At 39.7% G+C, this 18,101-nt stretch overlaps 1 protein-coding gene across 10 annotated transcripts in view; it reads left to right on the plus strand.

The window, feature by feature from the left end:
* Positions 1-1,477: 1,477 nt before the first annotated feature.
* The window catches only part of LOC118493674 (zinc finger protein 239-like), a 25,418-nt gene continuing 8,794 nt past the window's right edge, over positions 1,478-18,101 (plus strand). For 2 of the 10 annotated variants that reach the window (XM_035994324.1, XM_035994323.1), the window contains exon 1: positions 14,904-15,164. Coding sequence is in view for 2 of the 10 variants with exons in the window: in XM_035994327.1 (XP_035850220.1) it covers positions 1,763-1,855; positions 9,242-9,780 (632 nt within the window). In the remaining 8 variants the exon portion in view is untranslated. Of the gene's footprint in view, positions 1,856-9,241; positions 9,781-14,893; positions 15,165-18,101 lie in introns of those variants that run through there. The other 8 variants (XM_035994325.1, XM_035994327.1, XM_035994330.1 and 5 more) reach the window with 8 other exon arrangements.

The following is an 18,101-nucleotide window of genomic DNA, read 5'->3' on the forward strand; positions in this document are numbered from 1 at the left end:
ATGAACCAAGACGGCTTTGATAGTTTGATTTAGTGTCCACTTTGAATGAAGTGTGTTTTACGATGATAAAAGTCCTGATTATTTACATGGAGTCTGGTGGGTTTGGCGAGAGAAATCAACACCACCAGTGTAACGGGTTGTATATTAGGTTCTGTTTAATTCCTGCAGAAATGGGGACAGCACCGCCTGCTGGCGTCACTCCTACATTGCGCCGCAGCCCTAAAAGTAATGAATTCTGGGTAATCCACATCAGAACTCGTGGTAACTGCTGTGGTAAGTCGCATGTTAAACGCTGCAGAGATAATATTAGCCAAAATGCTTTAAAGCCTGCCACACAATGTTGTATTGGATTCTATTTTGTTGTGATGTAGTTTAGAGATTAATGCCGTTTGTTTGGCGTCTAGTGAGTCAGAGCTGAATGCTAAATGTAGCTTCTAATGCTATTTCTCCGTCTGATTTACTGTGTGTTGTGTAGGACTGTTTATGTCTCAGTCTGACCATCACCAAACTACACCAGACTCCATGTAAATAATCAGGACTTTTAGCGTGTATAGAGCCAGCATATCTCCACCAGACTCCATGTAAATAATCAGGACTTTTAGCGTGTATAGAGCCAGCATATCTCCACCAGACTCCATGTAAATAATCAGGACTTTTAGCGTGTATAGAGCCAGCATATTACACCAGACTCCATGTAAATAATCAGGACTTTTAGCGTGTATAGAGCCAGCATATTTCCACCAGACTCCATGTAAATAATCAGGACTTTTAGCGTGTATAGAGCCAGCATATCTCCACCAGACTCCATGTAAATAATCAGGACTTTTAGCGTGTATAGAGCCAGCATATTACACCAGACTCCATGTAAATAATCAGGACTTTTTGCGTGTATAGAGCCAGCATATCTCCACCAGACTCCATGTAAATAATCAGGACTTTTAGCGTGTATAGAGCCAGCATATTACACCAGACTCCATGTAAATAATCAGGACTTTTAGTGTGTATAGAGCCAGCATATCTCCACATGTAAATGGGTGAATTAAGGGTTTATTTCAACCAAACCAGAGTGGTGATTGTTGGAACAGTGGAAAGATGAACCAAGACGGACTTTGATAGTTTGATTTAGTTTCTGTCCACTTCGAGTGAAGTGTGTTTAATAATCATAACATTTCTGTTTTAATTAAATGGAGTCTGGTGAGAAATAAAGTAAAATGCTCAAAATGAATCTATATTTTTTAATTTCTCCTTATATTTCTACATTATTTTAGTTATTAAAATGCTGTACATTATTTAATACTCAAGTAAAGTACAAGTACCTCGAGTTAAGTACAGAACTTGAGTAAATGTACTCTTTGTGGTTTAGCTTATTTAAAGCTAATGTACTTGCTCTTACTACTTGTTGTCTGGTTAGTGAAATGCTCTGAGTGAATTTAAGCTGGGCTTTTATTGTGAACGGTAGACATCAAAAAGCCAGCGTTATGGTGGTGTTTGTTTTTCCCTTTAGATTTATTCCCAGTTTAATATAATGCTGTTTTCTCCAAACTCCTCTGAGTTGATGTTGGAGCTAGGAAGGAAATGGAACCGTTTCCCAGCCGCTGCTTTGAGTGTTCAGACTGTTGTTGTAGTTGTGTGTGGATGTGAGGAAAACCAGAGGAGACAGCAGCTCCTGAATATCTCTGCTGCTGTGATTAGTCCTGAACAGAATCCAGAGTGAGTCCAGCAGCCCCAGTGGAGCTCTGCTGGATTTCAGGACCAGAGAGGAATGGAGGAGGACAACCAGAACCAGGAGCAGCGGAGCAACGAGGTCCCCAGAAGACAAGCAGCAGACTGGGACTCTGATAGCAGCCATGTTCAGGTCAGTGTTCTCCTATCATATAACGTTACTGGCTTCACCGAGCTTTCTGCCGCTGGCGCACCAAATGCTTGCTCGTGTGAAATGGTTGTCTCTTTGTAAAGTCTCTAGTGTGGTGGAGACCTACTAGATGTGTCCTCAGAGAACTCCTGTTGGGATTTGACTCTATAAAGTAAATGTCATTGAGCGGAGAGTTGATTCTGAGAGCAGTGGCGACATAGAGAGAGAGAAACAAACAATGGAGCGTTTTCCCTCCAAAACTAACTAACGGAGTGAACACAGGAAACACACCGCGGATACACAGAGAGAGAAGTGGGGACTTTTCATTTAATAATCTTCAGACTCCATGTAAATAATCAGGACTTTTAGCGTGTATAGAGCCAGCATATTTCCACCAGACTCCATGTAAATAATCAGTACTTTTAGCGTGTATAGAGCCAGCATATTTCCACCAGACTCCATGTAAATAATCAGGACTTTTAGCGTGTATGGAGCCAGCATATTTCCACCAGACTCCATGTAAATAATCAGGACTTTTAGCGTGTATGGAGCCAGCATATTTCCACCAGACTCCATGTAAATAATCAGGACTTTTAGCGTGTATGGAGCCAGCATATTTCCACCAGACTCCATGTAATAATCAGGACTTTTAGCGTGTATAGAGCCAGCATATTTCCACCAGACTCCATGTTAATAATCAGGACTTTTAGCGTGTATGGAGCCAGCATATTTCCACCAGACTCCATGTAAATAATCAGGACTTTTAGCGTGTATGGAGCCAGCATATTTCCACCAGACTCCATGTAAATAATCAGGACTTTTAGCGTGTATAGAGCCAGCATATTTCCACCAGACTCCATGTTAATAATCAGGACTTTTAGCGTGTATGGAGCCAGCATATTTCCACCAGACTCCATGTAAATAATCAGGACTTTTAGCGTGTATGGAGCCAGCATATTTCCACCAGACTCCATGTAATAATCAGGACTTTTAGCGTGTATAGAGCCAGCATATTTCCACCAGACTCCATGTAAATAATCAGGACTTTTAGCGTGTATGGAGCCAGCATATTTCCACCAGACTCCATGTAAATAATCAGGACTTTTAGCGTGTATAGAGCCAGCATATTTCCAACAGACTCCATGTAAATAATCAGGACTTTTAGCGTGTATAGAGCCAGCATATCTCCACATGTAAATGTGTGAATTAAGGGTTTATTTCAACCAAACCAGAGTGGTGATTGTTGGAACAGTGGAAAGATGAACCAAGACGGCTTTTGGTAGTTTGATTTAGTTTCTGTTCACTTTGAATGTGTTTAATAATCATAACATTTCTGTTTTAATTAAATGGAGTCTGGTAAAAAAAATAAATTAAAATGCTCAAAATGAATCTATATTTATACTAAGATGGCATTTGATATATATTTTTTCTATTGATTATAAATTTAATTTATTTATGTTTTTAGAGAGAGAGGAACAAACAATGAAACGTTTCCCTCCTAAACTAACCAACAAACAAACAGCCTATAGGGCTTTGACTTTTGCCCAGAAATCATATTTGAAGTTTGTCCGTTTATTAATATTAATATTGGAATAATAATTAATAATATTTTGACCAGTGTCTTCACTAAGACCTATATTGGTATCATATGTTCTGTCCACCAGAGGGCAGTCAGTGTCAATAGGCAGGCAATGATGTTTCCAGAAGAAGTGTGTGTGTGTGTGTGTGTGTGTGTGTGTGTGTGTGTGTGTGTGTGTGTGTGTGTGTGTGTGTGTGTGTGTGTGTGTGTGTGTGTGTGTGTGTGTGTGTGTGTGTGTGTGTGTGTCTTCAGAGCGAGTAGTGACTCTAGAGTCATAGTGAGAGAAACTAAGTGTCTCCTCTGTTCTTTCTGACCACGGTGGTAAATCTGGAGCAGGAGAAGTTAATTATCTCCTTGATTTCTTTCAGTTCCCCAGTTTGTTTATGTCCCAAGGGTAACGTTAAAACAGTTGTGTGTGTGTGTCCTGTACTATGAATCCAGATCAACATGTCTTTGATTTCTTTCAGTTCCCTGACTTCACCTAACAACCGCGGTCCTCCATAAGCTGTGTCACGACGCTGGTTAACAACTCAGGGCTCCAGACTAACTTTTTACACTAGGAGCACAGTGGCCCCCAACTGAAAATGTAGGGGCACACACCATAAATCAACATGCTAACCAAATATTCACATTTCTACTAATTTCCACTGTATTACTAATAAATACTTTGATAATAGATGCAGAAATTACAATGTGCTGTTTCAAATTCAGTGTCACTTTTGAAAATTCAACATAGAAGGTAAACTGACAGCACCTTCGCTGTCATGAAAAACTAATATATATATATATATATATATATATATATATATATATATATATATATATATATATATATATATATATATATATATATATACCAGCTCTAGTCTACAATTACAATGAATTCAACTTAAAATTAAACATGCATTGTTTAGGCTACTACTGAACCAATATTGGTACCGATACCTGACATTCGGTTCTGTTACCCAACGGTACCTGGTACTTTCCCTCTATAATTACAAAACAATTATTTCAGTTGTAAAAAATATTATCAAACCTATTTATCCTATGTACTTAGAACATGATGTTATTTTATTAGAATATGTTACACTCTAAATAAATTAAATAAAAATAAAACCCCTCCCTCTCTCCTCCCAAACCCATCCCTACAACCTATTAAATTGAATAATTATTCATTTCTTACTCACTGTAACTTTTATTCTTGTATTTGTATATTCTTTTTTAGCCTGTTTTATTTTTATGACCGTTTTTAATTGCTCTTTAATGTTTCATGTGAAGCACTTTGAATTGCCTTGTTGCTGAAAGCTGCTGTAGAGATAAAGTTGCCTTGTTGCTGAAAGCTGCTGTAGAGATAAAGTTGCCTTGTTGCTGAAAGCTGCTGTAGAGATAAAGTTGCCTTGTTGCTGAAAGGTGCTGTAGAAATAAAGTTGCCTTGTTGCTGAAAGGTGCTGTAGAGATAAAGTTGTCTTGTTGCTGAAAGGTGCTGTAGAGATAAAGTTGCCTTGTTGCTGAAAGCTGCTGTAGAGATAAAGTTGCCTTGTTGCTGAAAGCTGCTGTAGAGATAAAGTTGCCTTGTTGCTGAAAGGTGCTGTAGAGAAAGTTGCCTTGTTGCTGAAAGGTGCTGTAGAAATAAAGTTGCCTTGTGTGTGTGTTTGTGTCAGAGCTCCGCTCTCTGTCAATTTTCAGAGGACAGATAAGCTTGAGCTAACGCACTCTCAGGTACCGAAATTTCGACGTTTAACGTGTAAAAAAGGGGGCAAATTTACTGATCGCACATGTGCGACTGGATGTAAAATTCAGTCGCACACTCTCAAATTTTGGTCGCAAAATGCGATCATTTGGTCGCACTCTGGAGCCCTGCAACTAGTTCAATCAACCCAGGGTTTCCCAATCCAGCGATGCGCACGTTCACATAAAAGAGGCGGGGTTTGCACAGCATGACCAATCACAAACATCTACCAGAGCTGCATATTTTATATAAGAAGAGCAAATTATAATTCTACATGAATATGAAGAACACAGACAGTTTTACAGGCAAAACGCAGGAAGGAAAGCTGGTAAAAAATAGCCACCGCTGTAGATGTGTAAATCACAACTCTTATAGAGCTTAGATCAGGCCCAAAAACTCCAGCCCGGCCCTACCTGAGCCCGTGCACGTTGTGTCCGAGCCCGGCCCGACACATTAACTGGAATTATGAGCCCAAGCACGATTTAATCACAACATTTTTATTAATGCGTGGGCCGTTATAACTGACGTTCTCAACTACAATTCAGAGTTGTTTGAACTGCAGAAATCTGTTTCGAGGGGTATGCTTGGAGAAGTAACAGAAGAGGACATTGAAGGCTGACTATCATCTTTTCTGCCAGCTTGCTCCATGTGTCTGTTCATCGTCCCCGTGTTTTTGCTGTCAATGCACTCGACAAAGCCGACACATATGTTGTCACTGCCCACGACTTGTTTAAAATGGTTCCATACCTCCGACTTTCCTCCAAACTTGCTCAAAGGTATGGAGGAAATATTTATTCATAATTCAAATTGAAAGTCCAAAGAGAAAACGAAGCAAGATCAAATTAAAAATATTATTATTTTTTTAAATTTTCCATTGATCAAATTAAAAATATTATTTTTTTTAAATTTTCCATTTGGCTTTTCCATTTGGATTTAATATTTGGCTTTTGAATTTCAATTTAACATTGGCTTTTAATTTGGATTTAATATTTGGCTTTTCGATTTCAATTTAACATTGGATTTTCATTTGGATTTAATATTTGGCTTTTGAATTTACATTTAACATTGGCTTTTCATTTGGACTTGACACATGTCAATGTAAATGAGGAGGCGTGGCCCAAAGGCTGGTGGGGGGGTCTGAAACTAAAGGGGTGCAGAGGCCCCTTCTGACCAGCAGGGGGAGCTGACTGCTGGGGAGCTCACTGTTGAGGAGCATCTGTCTGCAGCTTGGCCACCAGGCTGGCTTATCCTCTTATTTCACATGATAGAAACTGATGATGTAGGCTAAACACAAACCACATTTCATGCAACAACAGTGAAGTTTTCATGTAGTTACTATAATTGGGCCCGTGTTAGTGAGGACTAGATCAGGACTGGATTTAAAGCTGATTCTGGTTTCCAACTTTGCCCCAGGTGTGTCTGTTAAAACACGGACGGAGACAACTTCTCTCTTCTGATGTTTAATTTAACTAAGCAACAGTACAAACATGGGTGTGGGTAGCTCTGCTACGTGTGTTTGTGTGTTGTCAGATCTTGAGGACACACACACACACACACACACACACACACACACACACACACACACAATCTCAACCGGGTAGTCATCGTCCGAACTGCGACCTCTCCTTTTTCTTTCTCTCACTTTTTTCTCCGGGTGGTGTGAGGTGCGTGTCCGCGCTATTCTCCGACACGTACTCACAACAATCACTCCTGATTGACGGCCTTTTGTACAGCCTGTGTACTTTTTCGTTCGTTTGATTTGCGATTTTGAAACGATATCCAAATGTGAAAAATGGGTCATTTTAAACCTTGTTAATACAAAATTACAAAAATTCTTGTAAACTTAACTGCTGGCTGAACAAGCCATCCTCTCGGTAAATCTATAGATGTATTAAGACCAAAACAGATGCACGTGGCTTCTGAATGTGCACGTGAATGATGCGATCGCTATGTTCACGTTCTTCACTCTTGATGATGATGCTGGTGGTAGCTGGTGTATTATTTTGCAACAGCATTGTTTCATTGCAAATGAGGCATACAAGACACTTATCAGTCCATTCATCATTAAAACTGAGGTTTTCCACATCAACTTTTCGCTTCAGCCTGTTTGACAGTGACATTTTTACCTGACAACAGACCTTTCTTTCTGCAAGCATTTTCCACCAATCAGGACACTGCCTACTACAACCATGTTTCCTAATCACAGACTTTAACCATCACTCCTCAGTGAACTGCCTCCTAGTCTGAGATCATTTTCTAGTTAAAGAGCCAGTTATCATTAGGGAGTTTCCATGTTTTTTTAGGAGTTTGCTCACACTAATACATGTAAAAAAAATATAGCATTACTTCAGTTAGAAAGTGAAAATATTGAACAAGAATAGGCGTTTTAGGTATAAATACATTTTATTTTCTTTAATTGGAAGTCTGCCCCCGGAGTGTCTGCTTAGAAAAATTCTGTCCGTTGGGAAAATGTAGTTGATGAGCCCTGTCCTAGTGAACACAGGAGGATCTGCTCTAAGGGGGAGTGAGTTAAGGCACAAGTTGTTTAGGCCTACTGGTTCTAGTGGAATGTTATTGGCCACTGGCCCTAATGTTTGTAATGTAAGTATTGTTTTTAACTGTGAAATGACTGAAAGGTTACTAAACACTTTTTATATTCTGAATGTATAGTATACTTTTGTAATATTTGTCATGTCTGTCATGACAGCGATGGTGCTGTCTGTTTACCTTCTATGTTGCATCTTCAAAAGTGCAATAAAATGTGACACAGAATTTTAAACGGCACATTGTAATTTCTGCATCTTTTATCAAAGTATTTATTAGTAATACAATGGAAATTAGTAGAAATGTGAAAATTTGGTTAGCATGTTGATTCATGGTGTGTGCCCCTACATTTTCTGGTTGCGCCCCTGTATCACTTTTTCTTTTTCTTTTAGTAAGGCAACTACAATATTAGGTCTGTTGAATGAATGTGAATTTTGTGATGTTTAATGTTTACAGACCTAAGAGTGTTTTTGAGAACTTCATGTTTCTCAATCAGTGACAGCTCAAGAAGATGCATTAGCCATGAGTTTCATAATGCTGTAGCCTAGCTACACGCTTGTCTCCTAGCCCGTTTGCTTAAAAAACACACGACCATGGAGTACGCACAGACGTGGGCTGCGCAACACATGGATGTAGCTAGGCTACAGCAATAATAACGGCGCAACATGGTGTTTTATCTTAATTCTGTAGACATGGTGAGAAAGCTCTGGTCCTAAACATCCAAGCTCGGGCCACATCAATCAGTTGTCAGGAAAGATAAAACGTCTCGCGCCGTGCTACTAACAAGCTAACGTTCGTCGGCTAGAATGGCCAAGTGTCTGAAGGTCTGGCCAGATCTGCGGACGAGGCTGAGAGCAATGTGGCTGAGGTTAGCACAACAAGCGGATCGGCGTGCGAGTCAGTCTAGCGCTAATGAAACGGGGGAGCTGGAAGACCCGCCTGCCGGTTCCTGATCAGCTAGCAACGGAGAGAGGGTTGTCAATAAGACGATGACGGTGTTGGCGGTGCTCCACCTTTGGTAGGGTATGTTTGAAACGCAGCCAACAAGCTAACGCACATTTGACGGTATCACCCAGATGTGCCGGTCACCAGGGTGAGAAAAAACTCCCATGAGACCAACTCTTTATTCCCGCTGCTATTAAGCAGCCTTTAGACGCATAAGCAGAATGGGATGAAACAATCACTGAAGCAATTGGCAGTTACACTGGCATATTATACTACATTATATATTATGTTATCTAGCCAAGGTGGAACAAATTGTGACACCTCCATAATGCACTCGTTTTTATTTTTTTATCATCATATCATCCATATGACCTGAAAAAAGGTTCAGTCAAAAGATTTTTTTTCACTTCAGTCCCTGGTTTCCATATACCAATACCATATCTGCAACCGGCACATATTTTCCTTCATTTTGTCATAAAAAAGTTAAAAAGATAGAACTAAATAAAGAGTTAAAATTTAGGGTGAGAGCAAGTCTAGGGTTTAAAGAAGTTGTTCACTAACTCTCTCTCTCTCTTTTTGTCTGTTGCTATAGAAACGGAGAGGAGGAGTGGGACCCAAATGTCACCACTGTCAACACTGTGACAAATCCTTCACAACATCTGGATATTTAAAGATTCATCAGAGAGTTCACACTGGAGAGAATCTACACAGCTGTGATCAATGTGGGGCAGCTTTCACACGACAGAGTTCCCTAAAAAACCATCAACGCCTTCACACTGGACAGAATCTTCACAGCTGTGATCAATGTGGGGTAGCTTTCACACAACAGTGTGACCTAAAAAGACATCAACACATTCACACTGGAGAGAAGCCGTACAGCTGTGATCAGTGTGGGGCAGCTTTCACACGACAGAGTGACCTAAAAAACCATCAACGCATTCACACTGGGGAGAATCTTCACAGCTGTGATCAATGTGGGGCAGCTTTCACACACCAGAGTAACCTAAAAATACATCAACTCATTCACACTGGAGTGAAGCCGTACAGCTGTGATCAATGTGGGAAAACTTTTTCTAATAGTAGTAAACTTAAAACCCATCAGCGCATTCACACTGGAGAGAAGCCGTACTGGTGTGAACAATGTGGGAAAACTTTTTCTAAGGGTGGTAACCTTAAAAAACACCAGCTCATTCACACTGCCTCGTTGTGAACATGTTTCAGAGCCATGCTGTTTCCTCCTGCTTCCTCCTCATGCCCTGATAGCTGTGTTGTTATATTCTAATCCAGTGTTTCCTCTATGTTGATTTGACCGCGGTGGCCCCCCACGGCAACATTTCTGCCCCCCATGGTATCAGAAATAGGGCTGCATTGTTAGAGTGCATGTCGGAGAATAGCGCGGACAAGCGAGGATAACTAGCCAGTTGAGATTGTGTGTGTGTGTGTGTGTGTGTGTGTGTGTGTGTGTGTACGTCCTTGAGAACTGTAAGTCGTATTACTTATGTTGTCAGTTCATTTAAGCCTGGTCTTTCAAATTTAGATTAAGTTAACTGGTGATTTTCGGACCTGCCCCCACTGCTAAAAAAATCCTAAAGGAAACACTGTGATCTTCTCTCCACATTGAAGGCTGATCAATTAAAAAAAATCCCATCACTGTTTAGTAAGGTAATGTCAAATTGCTGAAATATTTAGTCTGTTGTCCCTTACGATGACCAAAAGAAGCAAACATTCATAACTGGGAAGCTTTAATCAGAACATGTCTGCTGCTTAAAAAATGACTTGAACAGTTAATGTGTTTAAACTGCGTCTGTGCCGCCGCCATCTTGAGACAGACAGCTGATCTTAAAGACTCAGAAAAAGATTTCTGTACTGCTTTTGGATGTTCATGTACAAGAAATGCTAAACTAAGCAACATGGAATAACATTTCACAGATGGAAAAAATGTTTTACAATATTTAACTATTACGAACGTTGAATATAATATCACAAAAGGTAACGTTAATCCTTCTTCTAAAGGGATATTTCACTGCTGGAAAGATGAATATGTATTAAATTGGGTCATTTATGTTATAGGAATGTGAAACAATTTTAAAAGTTGGTGCCTTCTAGACCCAGAAAAACCAGAAAATATATTTTTGGCTTATGTGGACGAAAGACAACCACTCGTTTTGGGTAAAGACAGTCCCACCCCCTATGGGCCGGTTGAAAACATGCAGAACTAGCTGGCTGTAGTCCACAGACTCTGGGCAAAATGCCTCAGATGATGCTAAATGACCATTTTTGCATCATCAGAGGTAGGGCTGCAGGATTATGGCCAAAATGATAATCACGATTATTCTGATCAATATATTGATCATGATTATTTGTTGATTTTAACCAAAACAAATGTTATTGTCACATAGGCTAATTATAACTGCTTTCACATCCATATTGTGCTACTTTCCTTCTCTGTTGAAGGATATTATGAAGGAGCCATTTCAGTTGTTGTGCGACCACTTTCCAAACATGCGCGTTTGCCGTGAAAAGATACAGGCAGCGCAATATTCTGTTCACGTTAACGGCGCATGTTAAAATCTGGTGCCAATAGGGCACCGGTGCCCGGTATCTACCGGACGAAATAGCAACGCGGATTACGGTGCCACTTAAATGTCTCTGATGCTCCAAAACAGACGTTAGAGGCAACAGAAACATCGCTGCATGTCACGCTAGTAAACACTAATAACACGTTACACAGCAGCTAACGTTAGCCTACCGTTAGCTACAGTAAACACTAATAACACGTTACACAGCAGCTAACGTTAGCCTACCGTTAGCTATAGTAAACACTAATAAGTTACACAGCAGCTAACGTTAGCCTACCGTTAGCTACAGTAAACGCTAATAACAAGTTACACAGCAGCTAACGTTAGCCTACCGTTAGCTACATTAAACACTAATAACACGTTACACAGCAGCTAACGTTAGCCTACCGTTAGCTATAGTAAACACTAATAACAAGTTACACAGCAGCTAACGTTAGCCTACCGTTAGCTTCAGTAAACACTAATAATACGTTACACAGCAGCTGACGTTAGCCTACCGTTAGCTACAGTAAACACTAAAAACACGTTACACAGCAGCTAACGTTAGCCTACCGTTAGCTACAGTAAACACTAATAACAAGTTACACAGCAGCTACAGTAGTAACTGGATACAACACGGCTAAAATGCTGACAGCTAAACGGTGTAGTGTGACTGTATTTCACTGTAGGATATCAACAGCGGGACGTACAACAGTCTGCCGCTAAAGCTATGAGCTAACAGACTCAAACTAGCTGTGGTCTGAAAAACAACACAGACGGGACTAAATGTTGCGTTTACAGGTAAACTGGTAAACCTCGTGACGACTTATGACCGACTGCTATCTGTTGTGGAGTTTTCCTCACGTTACTCTGTCCTCTGTGACTGTCTACATCTAAACTAAGCTGCGCGGTGCAGGGAACAACTCTGATGGCTCATGGAGGCACATGATCAGAGAGGGGTTTACGGAGCGTTCTATGAACTGAATGGAGCATTTTAAATATCGCTCGATCACATGAATTTGATCGTGGGAAGCCAAAATCGTGATCGGGATTAAAATTCGATTAATTGTGCAGCCCTAATCAGAGGTTATTTTCCAGACCCACAATACAGAGATCTCTGGTCTCAGGGGGACATGAGGGAGGGAAGCACGGTCATTCAAAAATACTACCAGATTTCTTTGATACAAAGCTTAATGCTAATCGGTGAAGTATCCCTTTAAGTTTAGGACAAAGATCGTATTTGGATTAAAATACTACCAAATAACACACATTCTTCTTCTTTGGATTAGGAAGACTAGTGGCTGCAATAGTGTATTGCTGCCCTCTACTGTTTGTTACTGACATTGTCTTAAATTATTAGTTTTTTATTATAAACTCCACAACTGCCTATACTCGTAACACTATAGTATAACAATATACAATATTTGTTCAACTTGGATCCCAAAATATATCCGATCCGTGACTCCAAACCGTGATCCTGACCCTGAGTCTTGTGATCCTTGCACCCCTAGCTGTTACCATCTTATCTTATCTTATTTGTGTAAGATTAACAAGTAAAGGAACAAATGGAAACTAGAAAATTTCTGAAAAAATTGCGTTGGTGAATGCCAGAATCTTTGTGACAACTGCGTAAGTGGGGTTTAACAACAAATTAGTTCTTAAGAACGTTTAGTGAATGAGGCCCATTGTTCTCATCTTTAGAAACATATTACATATATTTTTACTTTTTTGCCTTACAGGAAGTCATAATTTTTATTTCATGAATACATGTTTAAGGACTTTAGGAGACTAAAACTTCAAAATGTGCAGCAATGTTCAAATTCTCTCGGGCTGCTTTCACATTTGGGCATAGATGTGTCATGGCTGCTCTATAGGGCCATCTTATTTGTTTTAACCTTTGAACACATTTTTGACGCCCTTATATACTCCAAAACTCCCAAAAATTGGCGCAAAACCATAACGAGACTATACAGCGATTTGGTCCATGTGAGTTTAATAAGCACACCCTGATGCATGGAAGGCCATGCAAACATTCCTCTCATCATTACCGACATACTGGAAGTTGGCCATTTGTAATTGTATGCTCTCCAGTTATTGTTGTTTTGTAGTTTACCATCATATTATCTTCCTTTGTGGATTTTCATTTAATAATCTTTGTCTGACATTTCATATTCTCTGTTTGTATTTTCTGTGACTGAATGTGGTTTTAAATCTGTTGAGGTCTGTTCAGACTGAAAGTAAAGACACTGATGATGTAATACACAGTCAGAAAATAGAAAGCAAACAGCTGATTTATTTATTTATCTGACTTGTAGAATAACGTCAGTGATTGAATTGTTTTAAATGTTTTGGAATGTGGAACAATTAAATGCAATATTAAATAAAACAAGACCACATGCTGATTATTAGTGACTTGATTTGATGGATTTATTCTTCCTGTTGTGTCTGTGTTTAAACTCCTAATTAAAAGGTAAAGTTTCCATCCACTAAAAGTTCTGTTGTTGCTGCTGACAGACTCAGATTATTATTCTAAGAGTCTGACAACATTACCTACAGAGATAGAGCTTTTAGTTAAAGAGTAAGATCCTTTTAGTTTAACTTGAAACAGCCCTGAAATCACCATCACCAAACCCACCAGACTCCATGTAAATAATCAGGACTTTTAGCGTGTATAGAGCCAGCATATTTCCACCAGACTCCATGTAAATAATCAGGACTTTTAGCGTGTATAGAGCCAGCATATTTCCACCAGACTCCATGTAAATAATCAGGACTTTTAGCGTGTACAGAGCCAGTATATTTCCACCAGACTCCATGTAAATAATCAGTACTTTTAGCGTGTATAGAGCCAGCATATTTCCACTAGACTCCATGTAAATAATCAGGACTTTTAGCGTGTATAGAGCCAGCATATTTCCACATATAAATGGGTGAATTAGGAGTTTATTTCAACCAAACCAGAGTGGTGATTGTTGGAACAGTGGAAAGATGAACCAAGACGGCTTTTGATATGTATTTTTTTCATTTTCTATCGACTATACATGAAGTGTGTTTAATAATCATGAAATTGCTATTTTATTTAAATGGAGTCTGGTGGAAACATACATTTAAATGCTTACAGTATATTTAGTTATTTCTCTTTATATTTACACATTGTTTAAATTATTTAAGCGCTGAACATTATTTAATACTCAAGTCAAGACACTAGTACTTACATACAGGGCCACGAACGGATCAGCCCCAGCATACATCCAGGACATGGTCAAACCATATACCTCAACCCGCCCACTTCTCTCTGCATCAGCCAAACTGCTGGCTGCCCCGTCACAGCGAGAGAGAACTAATCACTCAACGAAATCCCGACTTTTCACTGTCCTGGCTCCCAAATGGTGGAACGAGCTCCCCATCGACATCAGGATGGCCGAAAGCCTACACCTCTTCCACCGAAGGCTAAAAACACATCTCTTCCGACTACACCTTGGATAAAAAAAAATTCTTGAACCTGCACTTTCACGTCTCTTTATAGCTTTGCTTCTTTAAAGCTAATGTACTTGCTCTTACTACTTGTTGACTGGAGTTTGAACCTTCACAGTTGAAAGCACTTAATTGTTAGTGTCGGATAAAAGCGTCAGCTAAATGACATGTAATAATAATAATTTTAATACTCAAGTAAAGTACAAGTACCTGGAGTTAAGTCCAGTACTTGAGTAAATGTACTCAGTTCCAGTCCACCACTAACTGATTAATTAACTGAATGTGTATCTGTTGTTTCCCTCCTGACCTCCAGGTGGTGACGTTCTTTCATTTTAAACTTTTAATCTGAAAAACCCTGACTGGGAGGAAACAGGAAGTCTGGTGTCTTCACTGTGATGTGTGTCTGGCGGCGGGATAGCTGTGTAGTTTGTTATTAGTGAGTTTTAAGAAGACAGAGCTCCAGGTAAACCCGCACACACTCAGGTAAACACTTTAATAACTGCTCTTTACACGGCAGTCACAGAGAAGAGAAGACAGAGCTGCGCATGCGTTAGCGTCCCATTCGGCTGCTTAATGCTAACGGAGCTGAGCAGAAGCTAGCTAGCTCTTTGTGGTTTAGCTTATTTAAAGCTAATGTACTTGCTCTTACTACTTGTTGTCTGGAGTTTGCACCTCCAGGGTTGAAAGCACTTCATTGGAAGTCTCTTTGGATAAAAGCGTCAGCTAAATGACATGTAATGTAATGTAATGTAATGTAGCAGGCTAGCTAGTAGTTCATATTCATGTTTTGTTGCATCAACGACGCTGAAGTTAGCTTCCCATTCGACCCTCGTTTGTTTTGGAGGGAAACGGTCCTTTGTTAGTTGTTCTCTCTCTCTCTCTCTCTCTCTCTCTCTCTCTCTCTCTCTCTCTCTAACAAAGAGAAAAAGATAGAAAGTATTAGTATGTGTGTGTCTGTCAGCTGCTCCCATTGTTGACCTTCTTCTAAAATATTAGAAAGCCAAGCCGTTCTAAATGTAGTGGAGCTTCATTATTTCTGAGAGCAGAAGTGTGGCCGAGTTTCCCTCTGATCAAAACAAACACAGATGATTATTACCGAGCTGTGGAGAGTCTCAGTAGCTTGGAACTTGTTAACCGGATCTATCTGGTTATTGATCAGCTCCCAGCGGCTAATTCCCTCCATACGGTTGGTTTGGAAAGTGTGTGTGTGTGTGTGTGTGTGTGTGTGTGTGTGTGTGTGATTATGGTTACGGTAAACAGATGTTTAAAGTGAATGCTAATTGTGTTCCCTTCAGCATGCTGCCTATTCCAGTGTTAGGGGCGTAATATGTCATCCATACACACATACACGGTCTATGTTCACGGTCAGACACGGTTGGTCTCAATGAAATACATACAAGAATCATTAGTGTTGTAGCTTTTGTGTTTGTGTTGTATCTTGTGTGTGTGTGTTGTATCTTGTGTGTGTGTGTTGTATCTTGTGTGTCTGTGTTGTATCTTGTGTGTGTGTGTGTGTGTTGTATCTTGTGTGTGTGTGTTGTATCTTGTGTGTGTGTGTGTGTTGTATCTTGTGTGTCTGTGTTGTATCTTGTGTGTGTGTGTGTGTGTGTGTGTGTGTGTTGTATCTTGTGTGTGTGTGTTGTATCTTGTGTGTGTGTGTGTGTTGTATCTTGTGTGTGTGTGTGTGTGTGTGTTGTATTTTGTGTGTGTGTGTTGTATCGTGTGTGTGTGTGTTGTATCTTGTGTGTGTCTGTGTTGTATCTTGTGTGTGTGTGTGTGTGTGTGTGTTGTATCTTGTGTGTGTGTGTGTGTGTTGTATCTTGTGTGTGTTGTATCTTGTGTGTTTGTGTTGTATCTTGTGTGTGTGTGTTGTATCTTGTGTGTGTGTGTTGTATCTTGTGTGTGTGTGTTGCATCTTGTGTGTGTGTGTGTTGAACCGTCTGGGCCACCGTAGCAGTGTGAGGGGAAACGGCCCAAGTTGTGTTTGTTAACTCCAAAGTAGTATCATGTGTTTCTGCAGTAACAAGATGATATGTCAGAGTTTGTCTCAAAGAAAACTAAAAGTCACCGCCGATATGGAACCATTTCAGATTTGAAGCTGAGTGTGTGTTAAACCAAAGAGGTTACAGTAGGAGGCTCACTGCAGGTTAAAAAGTCCTGGCTTAGAGGCACATTACCACCACCATGTGGACTGGAGTCCTCACTCTCTCATTAGGTTATGTTATAGTTAGCCTGTATGCTAGTGGACATTAGAAAGGTAAACACTGCTCAGACACTTATTAGGTGACATGGTCACTCACTACAATGGACATTTTTTAGAGGCCCATTAACGATATAGAAGGTAAATGGAACTGGAATATTTCCGTAAGGGCCTTTTACATATTGACAACCGTTGATAATAACATGTATATGCCTGTTTATGGTGAAAATAAGCGATTTATTTCAAGATAGCATATTCACCCCATAGGGTTACACTGTAGAGTCATCTGACGTTGGTCTCCAATATGGCGCCCATGATTAGAGTTGGCCACACTCTCTATATAAAGGGCTCTAACTCAGCTGAGACAAGTGGGACACCTAGTGGTGAAACTCAGTATACCGGTTTGGTCCATTCTTTGTCTTCAGTGTTGACTATTATTACGTTATACCACAGTTTACCAAGTGTTCCCCACTGTAGATTTCTGTTCTTCTACTAAAGAATATTCTTTATTAATCCCACGTTGCATTTCTTTTGCACCAAACTACTTCCCCATTTTTCAACATAGAAACATAATTCAAACATCAAATTGTTCAGTGCAATTGGGACACGCTGGTCTTAATACAGAATTTTCATAATTTTTCTGAAATATTAAAAAATTCCGGACAAATTTCCCCATTCAAAATGTTCAAAACTGAAACATTTTCACAGTCAATAACTTTTGTATAGGATGTTATTGTCATGTATTCTCTGCTGTTTTTTGCTGTTACCAGATTATCTTATTTTGTTAAATTCACAAGTAAAAAAGTAAATATGCTCAGAGAAGAATACAAATATAAAGTATGCTTTAATGTGCTTTAGTGTTTGTGATATTTTAGAAGAAGGTGAACAATGTGAGCAGCTGACAGTGTTGGCTGTATCATTAAATGTCTTCTTCTGTTGTCGTGTTAAAGAGGAGTTGGAGCAGAGTGTCTGTTAAAACCTAGGCCACTGTTTTGAGGTAACTGTAATCTTACTGTAAGTTGACTCTCTGGAAAAGATGAATGTTTTTTAAATCTATGAATTGGATGAATCTCCTGCTGAGAAACAAGTTTCAGGCCTTCACATTTGTTGGGGGAACTAACCTGCACACGCATTACATATGGATCTGAAAGTTCTCATCCCTTAAACCAGATATTTAAGTCTGTAAACTGGGTGAACGGTTGAAAGTGAAGGCTAGTAAA

This window comes from Sander lucioperca, chromosome 17 (genome assembly GCF_008315115.2).
Source record: "Sander lucioperca isolate FBNREF2018 chromosome 17, SLUC_FBN_1.2, whole genome shotgun sequence".
Taxonomy (NCBI): Eukaryota; Metazoa; Chordata; class Actinopteri; order Perciformes; family Percidae; genus Sander; species Sander lucioperca.